General features: G+C 43.3%; 1 protein-coding gene across 1 annotated transcript in view; it reads right to left on the reverse strand.

The window, feature by feature from the left end:
- Window positions 1-14,613, reverse strand: part of LOC143974818 (hematopoietic prostaglandin D synthase-like) — a 40,167-nt gene that overhangs the window by 810 nt on the left and 24,744 nt on the right. Inside the window, exons 3-6 of the mRNA XM_077476561.1 lie at window positions 9,912-10,053; window positions 8,029-8,121; window positions 7,640-7,740; window positions 5,780-5,869 (exon numbers count right to left, since the gene is read on the reverse strand). Coding sequence (XP_077332687.1) covers window positions 5,780-5,869; window positions 7,640-7,740; window positions 8,029-8,121; window positions 9,912-10,044 — 417 coding nt within the window. The 5' untranslated portion in view covers window positions 10,045-10,053. The remainder of the gene's footprint in view (window positions 1-5,779; window positions 5,870-7,639; window positions 7,741-8,028; window positions 8,122-9,911; window positions 10,054-14,613) is intronic.

The following is a 14,613-nucleotide window of genomic DNA, read 5'->3' on the forward strand; positions in this document are numbered from 1 at the left end:
CCCCCCCTCCCCTCACAGTTAGAAAGCACTCCCTAGGGACACATTTAACACCATTGATCGCCCCCGATATTAACCCCCTTCCCCGCCAGTGTCATTAGTACAGCGACAGGGCATATTTTTTTTAGCACCGATCACTGTATTAGTGTCACTGGTCCCCGAAAGTGTCAGTGTTCGATTTGTCCACCACAATGTTACAGTCCCTCTAAAAGTCATTGATCACCGTAACTACTAGTATAAAAATAAAAAATAAAAAATACATAGTATGTAGACACTATAACTTTTGTGCAAACCAATCAATATACGCTTATTGGGAGTTTTTTTTACCAAAAATATGTAGCAGATAATACCCATTGCATTGAGAATACATTTGTCACGGATTCCTAGTGAGAAAATGGTTCTGCAAGCATGGACCTCAACCTATAACTATAAAATGCTTTCATTTGTCCATGAAACTTTTCCATGGATAATGAATATGCAGATGTTAGAAGGCAAAACTGAATTCATTATAAAGCAGTCCGTGAAGCAGACTGGGGGAAAAAGGTGCTCCTTCAACATGAGAAAAGGTCATAGTTACATAGTAGGTGTGGTTGAAAAAAAGACGCACGTTCATCAAGTCCAACCTACGTGTGCAGGGCCGATCCTTGGCGGGGTACACCACACCCCAGCGCTGTAATTTGTGTGCAGAAGAGGGGCGCTGAAGCTGATTGCCCACTGGTTACTCACTTCACTTGCTAGAATCGCCGGTGTTCTGGCAGATAGTGTCCTGCCATCATATAGTGTCTGCCCCGTACTGCGCATGCGCAGTACGGGGCAGAAGAAGCTTCGGAAAATCTCCGAAGATGAACGGCGCCTGTGCCGTAAGTGGATGTGGTAGCCCTCCCATCCAAGCGGACATGGGGTTGGGAAAATTAGAGGGCCCCTTGCAGGCGAACGTCGCTCGCCACGCTTCAGGCTCGGCCTCACTGCGCTCGGCTCTTTTATATTCCTACTCTATGTCCACTTGGATGGTGGGGATAGAACCTGGACTCATGGCGCAGGCGCTGTTCATCCTTGGCTATTTTCGGAATCTGTGTGTGCTGTGTACTGCGCATGCACAGTAAACAGCGGACACTAGCCGATGGAGGACCATATATGATAGGACACCGGCCGCCCAGCCGGCATCTAGCTAGCAACCAGTGACGTCAGTCAGAGGTGCTGCAGCCGCCCCAGCATTCAGAGAGCGCCGCGGCCGCCCCAGCACTCTGCACGCCGCCGCCATGGCTAGAAAACAAGCTCCACCCACCTCTGCCATCTTCAGACAGCGTGGCTTAGGCCGCGTACACACGGGTGGACTGTCTGCCCAACTAAGTCCGTCAGACAATCCGACAGACAGTCCGTCCTACTTTCGAATGAACGGACTTGACCACACACGATGAACAGACAGTCCGCCGAAAGCTTGCGCGATGACGTGTACAGCACGTACGACGGGACTAGAAATACGACGTCCAATACACTGCAATGCAACCTTTCGCCGTGTAAATCCCTTCTGAGCATGCGCCATACTTAGTCCGTCGAACTAGCCTACTCACGAGCGGACTGTCCGCTGAAACCAAGTTTGGACGGACAATATTACGGAAATTCCGAAAGACTTAGTCCGCCAGACTGTCCGCCGAAAAAGTCAGCTGAAGCCCACACACGAGCGGATTGTCCGCTGAAACACAGACAGTCCGCCCGTGTGTACGCGGCCTAAGAGGGAGCGGAGCCAGAGTGGACTCGTACATGCCTGGTCTGAAGTACTCCTCCTGGAGAGAGCAGAGCTGTTCAGCTGTGGCGCAGCGGCTGCCTGCCTTGCTGTGAGTCACAGCGAGTGACACTCCCTGCACTGCACCAGTGTCCAGGCCAGTCAAGGAACTTGGAAGTCTGTGATGTGCCCATCAAAAGCTGCCACTGTGACCAAACAGCCACTGTTGTGGTCATCAAACGCTGCCACTGTGAACAAACGCTGCCACTGTGCCCCACCTAAAAGCAGACACTGTGCCAAACAGCCACCGTGCCCAACAAACATACATTAGTAAAGAGGAGGAGTTAGTAAGATGACCACGCCCATGTGGGGCGCCAGAAACATTTCTGCACCCAGGCACTTGTGACACTAGGATCGGCCCTGTATGTGTGTGATTATTTATCAGTATTAAATTGTATATCCCTGTATGTTGTAATCATTCAGGTGCTTATCTAATAGTTTTTTGAAACTATCAATGCTCCCTGCGGAGACCACCACCTGTGGAAGGGAATTCCACATCCTTGCCGCTCTTACAGTAAAGAACCCTCTACGTAGTTTAAGGTTAAACCTCTTTTCTTCTCATTTTAATGAGTGGCCACTAGTCTTATTAAACTCCCTTCTGTGGAAAAGTTTTATCCCTATTGTGGGGTCACCGTTATGGCATTTGTAAATTGAAATCATATCCCCTCCCAAGCGTCTTTTCTCCAGAGAGAATAAGTTCAGTGCTCGTAACCTTTTCTCAAGACCCTTTTTTAGCTTTGTTGTCATAAAAGGTGATACATAAATAATCAGAACCTGGAAAATACTGGTGCAAAACAGACATCCTTACTTAGGAGGAGTTCCCCTTAAAAAAAAAATAAAAAAATGAAAGTCAGCAGCTACAAATACTGCAAAACGGACGCTTACCTGTCCCAGGGTCCAGCGATGCAGGGGAATGAGGCCCCGCTCGTTCCCTCCTCCGTTCAACAGCATTTTAACTATGGGCACCCGGCTGTGGCTTTACAGCCAGTCACTCACTGCGCATGTGCGAGCGGCGCCACACGCCGTGATTGGCCATGCAGTCATCTGGGACCGGTCACGTGTCCCAGATGATTGACAGGAGGGAGGGGGCAGAGCTGAGCCCTTCCTGCACTGAGGGGAAGTGATATCACCAGCCCAGGTACTGAAGGAGGCAGACTACGAGGGACCCCCTAGCAACAGGCATTTAGAGGCGAGTTTAAAAAAAAAAAAAAATCCAGGAATTTTAATGATTTTTTATTTTTTTTCCTGTGGAACACCACTTTAACCTAGAATTTAGGTTAACAGTTGCAAGGAATGCCCTGACCTAAACCCATACACAAGTCACTGAATATGTTGAGAATGAAACATCTGCAGTGATAACCAGAATGGCACAAAAAAATGATAGCTGTGAGTCTAGTTTCTGACTTTTAAAACCTGTACCCAATTCAAATAACATAAAAGCAGGGACGTTTCTCCAACAAGTAAGGTTTTAAGATCCACTCACAGGGAAATTAGCAGTAAATAGTACTGGCCAACCTGCTTTGAGAATTTTCTGTACAATATTTACAATCTCAAAGATTATAGAAGATTGAAACTTTTTATGTTAGCAGATCGGTTTCAGGTGGGTAAGCTCCCTATACCACATATATCTGAACGTTCTTTTAGTTAAAGTGATCTTATAGGGGAAAAAAAAAAATCAAACTAAGCATGGCATTGCAATGCAGGCTTCGTAAAATGCCTGCTCTTATTTTTAACTCCCTTACCACAGGTGAATACAAAATTTCAAATTTCTTGTAAAACTTGTACCCAGTTAAGCCAGCTCCTCCTCCCACCATCACCACCCACATTACACCCCTTTCACACTGAGACGTTTTTTCCAGGCACTTTTGGGCTAAAAACAGCGCCTGCTGGCAGGACGTTAAAGAAAAAAAAAAAACTCCTGCAAGCATCATCTTTGGAGCTGTGAACTGAATGGGCGCCGCTGCCGAACTGCGTTGCTCATGCAGGTCGTTTTAACCGTTTTTCGGCCACTAGCGGGGGTTAAAATTCCCCCACTAGTGGCTGAAACATCCCCCGCAAAAACTATGGTAAAGTGGCGCTAAAAATACCGGCGCTTTACCGCCGACACTCCAGTTTGTGAAAGGGGTCTATCAGTATTCAATTCAAGTCTAGCAATTGGCTGCTCTGACGTGGGAGCACTGCATTTTGGGAAGCAGGGGGGCTACAGTTGTTTGCTCCATACCCAAAATAATGTACTTGGTGTGCACAGTAAGCCCTGTCATCAGATCAGAGAAAGGTAAACAGTAAGAGCAACCATCTTGAGGTGCTATACAACTAGAGTTGTCACCTCATCCCTTTAAACCCAAACACCTTTGAATTACACAGGTTCTGAGGCTAAATAAATGCAGATAAGGCACCAAGTCAGTTTAATTACCACCTTAATCAGCCAGAGAACCCATGTAATTAATGTGTTCAGGTTTAAAAAGGGATGAAAGGGATAAGGTGGCAACCATATATGCAGCATCATGCTTCCTTTTTTTTTTCCACGGTGAGCACCCCCCTACCTCCTGAACTATACCAGGCCACATTCCCTCATTGGGATTTTTTTTACCAAAATCCCATAACAGAATACATATTGGCCTAAAATGATGAAGAAATTCGATTTGTTATCCCCCATTTTTTTTTATTGGATATATTGTTTTTTTGTTTTTTTTTTGCGCTATAAACAAAACGCAGTCGTGATCAAATACAACCAAAAAAGCTCAGTTTGGGGGGAAAAAAAAGGATATACATTTTATTTGGGTACAGTTTTGCACAGCTGCGCAATTGTCAGTTAAAGTAACGCAGTGTCGGATCGCAAAAAATGGTCTGGTCATGAAGGGGGGTAAGCCTACCGGAGGGCAAGTAAAAAAGAAAAACGCTTTTTTATGCATTTCTTTTGGTCCTGACAGAAAAAAAAATAAAGCAGAAAGGAAGAGAAATATAATATATTAATATATATATATATATATATATATATATATATATATATATATATATATATATATATATACACACACACATACACACACACACACACACACACACACACACACACTCTACATGAAGACATTATTAATAAGCATCATCTACTGTATTGCCAGCATTTCAGTAAATGCGGCCTACACAGATTTAAAAGATTTGTTACTAATTGTTCCTTTGGTTGCATGGGTTAAAACAAACCATTCTTTGTACAGATGATATCATGGCCTGAGGCGGGCACATAATTATATCTTCTTCTGTTTCAAGGATGCAACTTGTTATTGCACTAAAGACAAAAGTAGCGTTTTTCCTGGAGTAATACATGGGAGATTTTATTCAGGGATCAGGAAGTTATTTCAGTTCTGAAAGAATGAACCCCCTTTGTGATAATTCTTTGCTTTGGAGACCTCTGCAGAATGTTGATACAATTTAGTTGCTTGTCTTGATAAGTCAAGGCTCAACAGCACAGCAATCGCCACGCTGTCACAGAAATGAAATGTAAAAATATGGGCTTGTTTGTGCTCTTAGTAGCGATTCTCATGATTCACATTTTCTCATGATGGGTTTTGAAGAAAAATAACATTGCAAAATAAATGTGTTTTCAGAAAAAAAAAAACAAAAAAAAAAAAAAAAAAAAAAAAACACCCACAACCAACTTTGCTGTAATAAACCAATAAAAATATCAAAGATGTTGCGTATTCTTCCCCTAAAATGTAGAGCCGCTTTCTCAATCTATGCAATTTTTAGGTGAAAACAGTGGCAATTATGTAACTGTTGAACATGTCTATGTGTGCATGTTGTAATGCATGTCAATGTTGGACCCATACATATGTTGTGTATATTTTGGGGATACTCCCACTCATTTTTAATGGAAAATGTATAGCATCAAGTTGGGGAAAAAATGGGTCAGGTATTTTTCTTTTGGTGCATGGATGTGTACTAAGGATTTATATACACAAGCCTGAGGCCTGCGACACCATAGTCCAACAGTATACTTACATAATCACCTGCAAACCAATTCTTTTCCCCCAATTCCTTCTCTAAACCAGACAGGATTGCAGGACTATTTTTATCCACATATTCTTTCATCTAAATAAACAAAATCAGACTGATTACATTTACACTTTTATGTCACAAATATGTACAATGAATCATATACGAATTTCAAAATATGCTAGTTCTAAAAGTATGAATATCTTGCTTTATCCAAAGAAGTTGTCAAGTGATGAGTGGCTGTGAGTAGATGTAGGACAGGGGTCTCCAATCTTTCTAAACAAAAGGCCAGTTTAATGTCCTTCAAACATTAGGTCAACTGGACTATGGTCAGCGGGAGTAGAAAATGCCCCAGCATCAGTGAAAGTAAATGCCCCATCATTGGTTTTAGTGGGAGTAATCCTGCCCCATTGTTGGTATCAGTGTAAGGAATGATGCCCCATTGTTGACATCATTGGGAGAAATAGGCAACTGCCCGTCCTGTGTTTGTCTGATACACTTGTGACAATAAAGGTACACCAAGCAAGTTTTTTGGAAATTCGGAGTGCGACCATTTCTTCATTTTATGGGTGGAAGCTGGAGATGGAGTGTTGAGAAGGCCCTTGAGGGTACCCCTTAGTCTGAGGGGGGTGACCATGGGCCTGGGGCTTAGGTTCTGGAGGGATCCTCTTACAACACACAGAGGAGTCATGTCCTGGATGCACAGGAGCAGGTGTGAAGACAGTGGGAGAGAGTCATCCGAGTGGTTGTTGAGTGTGCAGTCGGGGAGGACTGTGGAGACGTAGCCAGGTGGGTTAGTGAAAGGGTCAGCTGCAGCCAGATGGGCTGGCAGTGCCTGAAGAAGTGGTGCTGGGATGAGTAGCTACAGGGATGCAAGCTGGACACTGTATTTTTGCTACACAAGCAAAGGGTTCCAAGGTTCCTACATATAGAGGGCTTTTGCTACAAGATCTCACTGTTGCTTTTTTGCCAGATCAACTATCAATTTGCCGGTGACCTGTCAAATAGTGCCCCCCGTCCGATAGTGTCCGCTGCATACTGCACATGCGCAGTACACAGGACACGCAGATTCCAAAAATATCCGAAGATGAACGGCGCCTGCGCCGTGAGTCCAGGTTCAAGCCCCACCAGCCAAGTGGACATAAAGTTAGAATAAAAAGCCGAGCGAAGCGAGGCCGTGCCCGAAGCGTGGTGAGCGAAGTGAGCCTGTGCCCGAAGCAAGCAAAGCGAGCTCGCGAGGGGCCCTCTAATATGTGCAGCCCTATGCCCACTTGGATGGTGAGGCTTGCACCTTGACTCACGGCGCAGGCGCCGTTCATCTTTAGAGATTTTCCGAATCTCCTTCGGCTCCGTACTGCGCAAGCGCAGTTCAGAGCGGACACTTTTCGATAGGCGGACTGTATCTGTCAACACTGGCTAGGATTCTGCAAGCAAGTGTGCTGGAGAAAGCTGAGGAGTGTGTATATAGACTGTATATAGGAGAGTTGTCCTTGACCATATCCCTATTTAAGTTTTATCCCCGCAATAAAATACAAAAACAAGCACTGGACTGTTTCTTGACTCTGGGAGCCTGTGACGATTTGGTGTGCCTGGCTGTGCAGGGTGGGGGATTCCTATTCACCAGCGGCTCCTATGTGGGGTGCACTGCACCAGATTGTATCCAACTCTGTGTAGTACCTACCAATCACTGATTATATTTTCCTGAATTAATAATATAAAATGCATATGTAGGGAAACAAAAGTAGTATTTGATATGGGGGAAATAACATTTATTTTGCAGGAAAATCACATACACAGTTGGGTCTGAAAGCATTGATGGACTATATGGCATATAAAACATATTATAGTTCAATAAAAGTACCCTACTTTGTCTTCCTTATACCAGGGCAATTGGGACACAAAATCATCAATGGTGTCTAATATGGCATCAAGATGAAGGTCATCCAGCTCTGTCTTCCCGGTCAAACCTGATAAGGGTAAAAAAAGATCTGCATAAACCAGAAGTCAGACTATGCTTTCTGATAGATTTGAAAGAGTCCATTCTCTCTGAAACGAATCAAATTTGTATCTAAACAGTTAGACTAAAAAGTCAAAAGCTTTAATCTAAATACATTTCTTCAGCTCCGAAAGCATTGAACGGTGGCCTCTCTACTTTTTTATATATACACCCACTATATACATTTTTAAAAGGAATATTATAATTTTATATATATATGTCCGATATGCCCCATTAAATCATAAGACAACCATTTTACCTGCTTTTCTGGCCAAGTATCTGCCTATAGCAAGGCTCTGATAATATACAATCCCGTCAATTTCTAAAACTGGGAGTTTTCCAAATGGATAAGCTGTTGAAGAAGAAACAATGTTCAGCTAAGCAATAAAATATAACACTTCTCTACTTTTTCTATACCAATGGTTGGATTCAAACAGGATCACATTTTACAGTAGGCATAGCAGGCTTGTGCCTATGGGCACTACTTTGTAATTTTCTTTTTCCTAAAGTGGCACTAGCCATTTAAACTATTGTGACACTGCTCAAATTAAAATGCACACTATGTAACGGCCCAACAGGAGCATGGCATGGTTGAGAATTAAGGCTCCACATTTTTTGTGCCTAAAGGGTCCAAGGATGTACATCTGGTCCTAATTGAAACACATTCGCTTAAAGTTCAACTAAAGGTAAATCATTTTTATTTTGTTTTGGATAGAGTGAAAGGGATTAGAACACCTGTCAGTTTTTATTGCTGTCTGTGCCCCCCCCCCCCCCCCCCATTGGGGAGATTCAAGCTATTTGTCCTGTTTACCGTTATCAATGAAAGTAATAGAAAATACCAATTTTGGGTTGACACATCAGCACAGTAATAGAGGGGAAATTTTCCAATGGGGAGATTAGTTCTTTGGACCCTGGTGACACACTAGGATTCCCTCACTTTGGAGAGATTTCCTCATACTTCCTGTTTTGACTATGGGACAGGAAGTGAAGATAAATATCTCCTATGGGACACAGATGGCAAACACACACACACACACACACACACACACACACACACACACACACACACACACACACACACACACACACACACAGGTTATAGCCTATCCAAAGTGATTTTTTTTTTGTTACATTTTAAAATAGCAGAACTCCTTAAAGCAAAATGTGCAGTTGTAACAGGATTATAATACAAATATGGTTATTCCTGTATGCTGTAGCCAGTTATTAATTGTAACACCAGTTAGATGCTTGGCACCTTGGACAAACAAAGTGGACAATAAGGCCGCGTACACACGGGCGGACTGTTCGCCCAACTTTGTCCGCTGAACAGTGTTTGGGCGGACAGTCCGCTCGTGTGTGGGCTTTCAGCGGACAGTTTCAGCGGACAGTTTGACGGACAAGGTTTTTCGGAATTTCCAAAAAACTGTCCGCTGAAACAAGGTTCGCTCGTGTGTAGGCTTGTTCGTCAAACAAAGTTGCGCGCATGCTCAGAAAGGATTTTCACGCCGAAAGCTATAATGCAGTGTATAGGACGTCGTATTTTTCGTCCCGTCGTACGTGCCGTCGTACGTGCCGTTCACGTCATCGCGCACGGTTTCAGCAAACTGTTCGTCCGTCGTGTGTGGCCATGTCCGTCCATGCTAAGTTTGAGCGGACTGTTTGCCGAAACTGTTTGACGGACAAAGTTGGGCGAACAGTCCGCGCGTGTGTACGCGGCCTAACTGTTGCTGGACATTGTATTTTAGGTCCATTAACTATTATGATCAAAACTACTATATGTGATGCATACCATAAGGAATTTTTAATAGAACGGTGTAAACAAATTTGCAATTTGGTTTTCAATAAGAAAAAGGCACAACGCCATTTTGTTGCTTCTACAGAGGAAAATGTGTATAAAAACTGTACGTAATAAAAAAAAAAAAACACATAAATCATGATGGATTAAAAACAAGTACAAACGCTTTCCAAATAGTTATGAATTTGTTACATATATGCACCATACGTAGCCTCTTACAAACATTCTCCTATAAATACTTATTAATGCCACCTTTTATTTTTATCTTTTGAAAAGGATGAAGAATGAGGTTTAGCTCAGCACAATAATCTGTTGAAAAAAAAACAATAGAATATCTGGCCACTTACAAGACTTGTGTTCAGGCCAGTCTTTCATATCGATTTTGCAGTCTTCGTACTCTGTATTCATATAGGCAAACAGGTAGCGAATGAGCTCTGCCTTTCCTCTGAAATTGAAATAGGTGAGCTTGTATGTTGTCATGATTTATTCCTGAAAAATAAATATTTTTTAAATAAATCACTCCCCATGGTTAGCTGGAAGAAGGAAATTAAAAATGTATGAAAATACTTACCGTCATTTTCCTTTCATGATGCCAATCCATGGCATATTCTATTATATCTTTTCATGTGACAACACTGAAGAAAGGACACTTTGCTACAATCAATCAATGGCAGAGATTGAGTCCACCCGACCCACGGGGGATTGCTCCCGCAGAGTGCGTGAGAGCGCGCCGGCGCAGAGCCGATGTACATTGACGCGGTTCGCGCAGGGGAAAAAACTTGTTGAAGTACAACAGCGTTGGGCGGTCCTTAAGCGGTTAAAGGCAGAAAGAAAATCCCAATGCCATTGCATCAAGGCGCAGCGGCATTTTTGCAGAAATAATGCTTGACGCATGTAAATGCATCTAAACATGCATCAACGCTAGGCGATTCAGTGTTAAATTTATTTCAGAATAAAATGATTATTCTAGCCAACACCCAAGCGCTTGGCGAGTCTAAAGGCATTACGATCAACAAGCGTTTTTTTTCTGCCAAAATGCTGCTGCCAGGAGGAAAGGTGTCAAAGGAGAGATAGCCAAACATTCATTGTGTATGAGGCCCTAAAATTGCTTTGAGTAATGATCATTAAAGCATAAATTGTCACCAAAGGGAATATTTTTTTTAATGCGAATGTCTCAAGTCTATATAAAGCCAAAACTTTTTGGCTGTAAAGCCTTGTGTTTTTTCACCTTAATGCATCCTATACATTAAGGTGAAAAAACTTCTGACACTGACCGGCCCCCTAGCCCTCCGTTTTACTCACCCGTTTGTTCCCTCGGCAGAGACGTACTGTACCTCTCTGCCTGGGGTTTGCGGCTCTTGATTGGATAGATTGATAGCAGCGCAGCCATTGGCTCCCACTGCTGTCAATCAAATCTAATTACGTGAGCGTCGGGTTGGGGTCGAGTCTGGCATTCTGTGTCTATGGATGCAAATGCTGGATTCAGGAGCGTGCCTGCAAGGTAACCAACCCCCCCCTCCCCCCAGGAGAGCACTACTAGAGGGTTTACCGACGTGAGGAGGAGCCGCGAATATGGGTTTACAACCCCTTCAAGTTTTTGATAGCGTAATAAGGCATTAGGTTTTTCCTGCTGCCTGTATTCCCCATAAAAATTCGCACTTTATAATTTTTCCAGGTATGCATTTTCAACAATGCTGAAAGTGAAGGAAAACCCCCAAATTATTAGTTGTCAACACAGCAAAGCAAGTACCCCTCCTCAAGATGGCACATGTACAATCATGCCAATTAATATCTAAATGATTCAGAGAAGGATTGGGAGAAAGTCCTGTTGTCAGACGAGACCAAAATTCAGCTCTTTGGCAATAACTCGACTCGCTGTGTTTGGAGAAAGAAACATGCTAAGACCCTAAGAACACCATTCCTACAGTCAAGCATGGAGGTGGAAACATGAAGCTTTGGAGCCGTTTCTCTGCTAAAGGTATGGGCCGACTTTTCCGCTTTGAGGGACTAATGGACAGGGTCGTGTATTGTAAAATCTTAGAAAATAACCTCCTTCCCTCAGCCAGAACACTGGAGATGGGTATTCCAGCATGACAATGACCCAAAACATACCTCCAAGGCAACAAAGGAGGGGCTCAACAAAAAGCACATTAAAAAGGTCAGACCTGCCAGACCTTAATCCTATAGAAAATGTATAGAGGGAGCTGAAACTTCGAGTTGCCAAGAGAGACAGCCATGAAATCTTATGGAATTAGAGAGTCTGTAAAGAGTAGACCAAAATCTCTCCTGAGATGTGTGCAAACCTGGTCAGCAACTACAAGAAACGTTTTACCTCTGTACTTGCCAACAAGGGTTCCTCCACCAAGTACTAAGTCACGTTTTTCTTGGGGATCAAATACTTATTTTACTCATTGAACTGCAACTTAAATTTATAGCATTTGTTTTTGTGTGTTTTTCTGGTTGATATTCTGTCTCTATTATTTAAAATACACCTATGGTAAAAATTATAGACCCTTCATTTCTCAGTAAGTGGGCAAACTTACAACATCTACAGGGGATTAACTAATTATTCCTCCACTGTATACTGTCGACAATTTACACCAGGGATCTGTAATTAGCGGACCTCCAGCTGTTGCAAAACTACAAGTCCCATCATGCCTCTGCCTTTGGGTGTCATGCTTGTGGCTGTCAGAGTCTTGCTATGCCTCGTGGGATTTGTAGTTCTGCAACAGCTGGAGGTCCGCTGATTGCATATCCCTGATTTACACAGTGCTTTAAATACTGTATATATTGAACATTCAGTCCTTGCACTCAAGGAGTCTTCAATCTAAAGTCCCTAACACACATAGGGTCAATTAACCTATTTGCATGTCTTGAGTACTTCAGGTTCTTCCCACACTCCAAGGAAAGCTATACAGGCACAAGAACAACATTAGATTTATTTTGTTCTGCTCATATGATGGGGGGGGGGGGTAATGTATGGCCAGCTTTGGTTTGTGAGGCTGTAAAGTCATGGGTAAGTTTTTTGATGTCTGGAGTGCAGCTTTAACATGCAACCAAAGAGACAGATTGCCATCAAGCTGTATGACATACAATGAATTCACTACTGACTGAATAAACAGGCAGTGCCGATTTCTCATTCATAATGGTATAAGATCATGCTGACTGTCTATATGCAGTTGCTTGTAAACATACAGAGCCCTGGCAGATAGATCACACAGCCCCACAGTAAGACAGTGCTGAACGATCTGTTGTAAATGCAGCACTGTCCAGAGTGGCTCGGCTGCCTGAGACCAAAGCTGTTGGTCACAATTCTGTTTCCTTACTAGCGGCTTGGTGAAAAACAGGCGGGTAAATGTCCAAGTACACTGCTTAACAACAGCTGGACAGATCTGAACAGGATCAAGTGCTACATGCACTTCCCTAGGGGATTAAATAAACGTTTAACCATTTTGGTGATCTATAAAAGTTTATAAAAATTAAAACAACCTTCATGGCAAATGTTAAATCATAAGGGAACCCTGTACTATAAACAAGTGGAAAGCATTTACCTTATAATACGCTTTGTATTTCAATACAGAATACTCACTATATAGATATCAAATACATTCCTGAAAAGGTTGTGGATTTTGTCATAAGACACTGTGGTGATTAACCACTTGTCTACCAAGGTAAGTTTAGAAAATGTCTTTACAAACGTCATGGAAGAAGTCATGAGCTTTTATTTCTTTTAGCCAGTGATCAGCTGTCATTTAACCTATTGTTGACCTGCTCAAAGTAAATGTACTGCAAGCAGGTGGCACAGCCAGGCACTGCGATGTACCCGTACATCGTGGTGTACTTCCTGGTTTGGCAGCACGCATGCCTTCTGCTAACCTGTGCCATGATTGGCTACAACACAAGTTTGTCAGAAGGTTTCGGCCAATGATATTTGCCATGAACCTGTTGATTGGCTGTAGCCAATCTGAACATGGTCCTGTGTCTTTTTTGTAAACAAGATCTTGCAGACACAGGATCTGGCCGGTTCTTCTCTAAATTAGCACTTTTGGTTCAGGCAAAGAAAAATAAAAAAACACAAGACCTGAGTGAGTAGAACTATTGCATACCCCTGTTAGGCACATATAACCCTTTGATTGATCTCCAGTAAACATCTTGATTCTCCTGTCACCCAGCCAAAGCCATTAGTGCAGTTTCAGGGTACAGTATTTCACTGATCGCTGTATTAGTGTCACTAGCGATATCAGTTAGCGCTAGAATGCCTGTCACACCATCAGTCACACTATAAGTCACTGATCACCACCATTGCTAGAGCCTGTACTGATCAGTATCTTGATCATGAACAGAACTATACAAGTTTCCCCAAATATGCAGAGTTAGCAGGATCGGTCCCGATCCTGCCCCTCTACACCCCCCCCCCCCCCCCACTGCCACCACTGATACATTGGACACATAATAGCAGTGCTAGCACCAGAAGTTCATTGCTAGTGCGCAAGCTGTCCCCGATTGCTATCCAGGAGCCCCCCCCCCCATAGTAGCAACTAGGTACCTGTAAATGTATTGCCCGAAATGTCCCAAGAAAGGTATACTAGTGAGGATGCCTACAGGATTCTGAGCATGACAGATGAGAGTGAAGGGGAAGACTCACTGTCAGAATCAGGCTCAAAGTATGAACCTGTATAAAACAGCGGCACCCTGACAGCTAGCTCAAACGATGGTGAAGAAGTCCCTGCTAAAATCTGACCCCATGTTACTGAAGTGCTAAAAATGCATAATGATGCCCATATGCAGCATGGCACAAGTAGTAGCGCTGCACTAACTTTTGGTGATCTGGCAAGTACCAGCAGCCTAGTACATCCTGGCCTTTTAGACATCAATACTGCAGTATCTCATGGTGAAGTGGTGAGCACCAGCAGTACAGTACAAGCTGATGAGGTGGCTAGCACTCATAGTGCAGCCAACAAGAATTCAAGCAAGGGCCCGTAGAGCCCATAGTAGCCTTCCAGAGGTGCTTGCAAACTCCAATTGACTGTCCCTAGACACGGCAGCACC

The sequence above is a fragment of the Lithobates pipiens genome, unplaced genomic scaffold (assembly GCF_037356315.1).
Source record: "Lithobates pipiens isolate NorthernLeopardFrog02 unplaced genomic scaffold, aLitPip1_a1.2 Scaffold_13, whole genome shotgun sequence".
Classification (NCBI taxonomy): domain Eukaryota; kingdom Metazoa; phylum Chordata; class Amphibia; order Anura; family Ranidae; genus Lithobates; species Lithobates pipiens.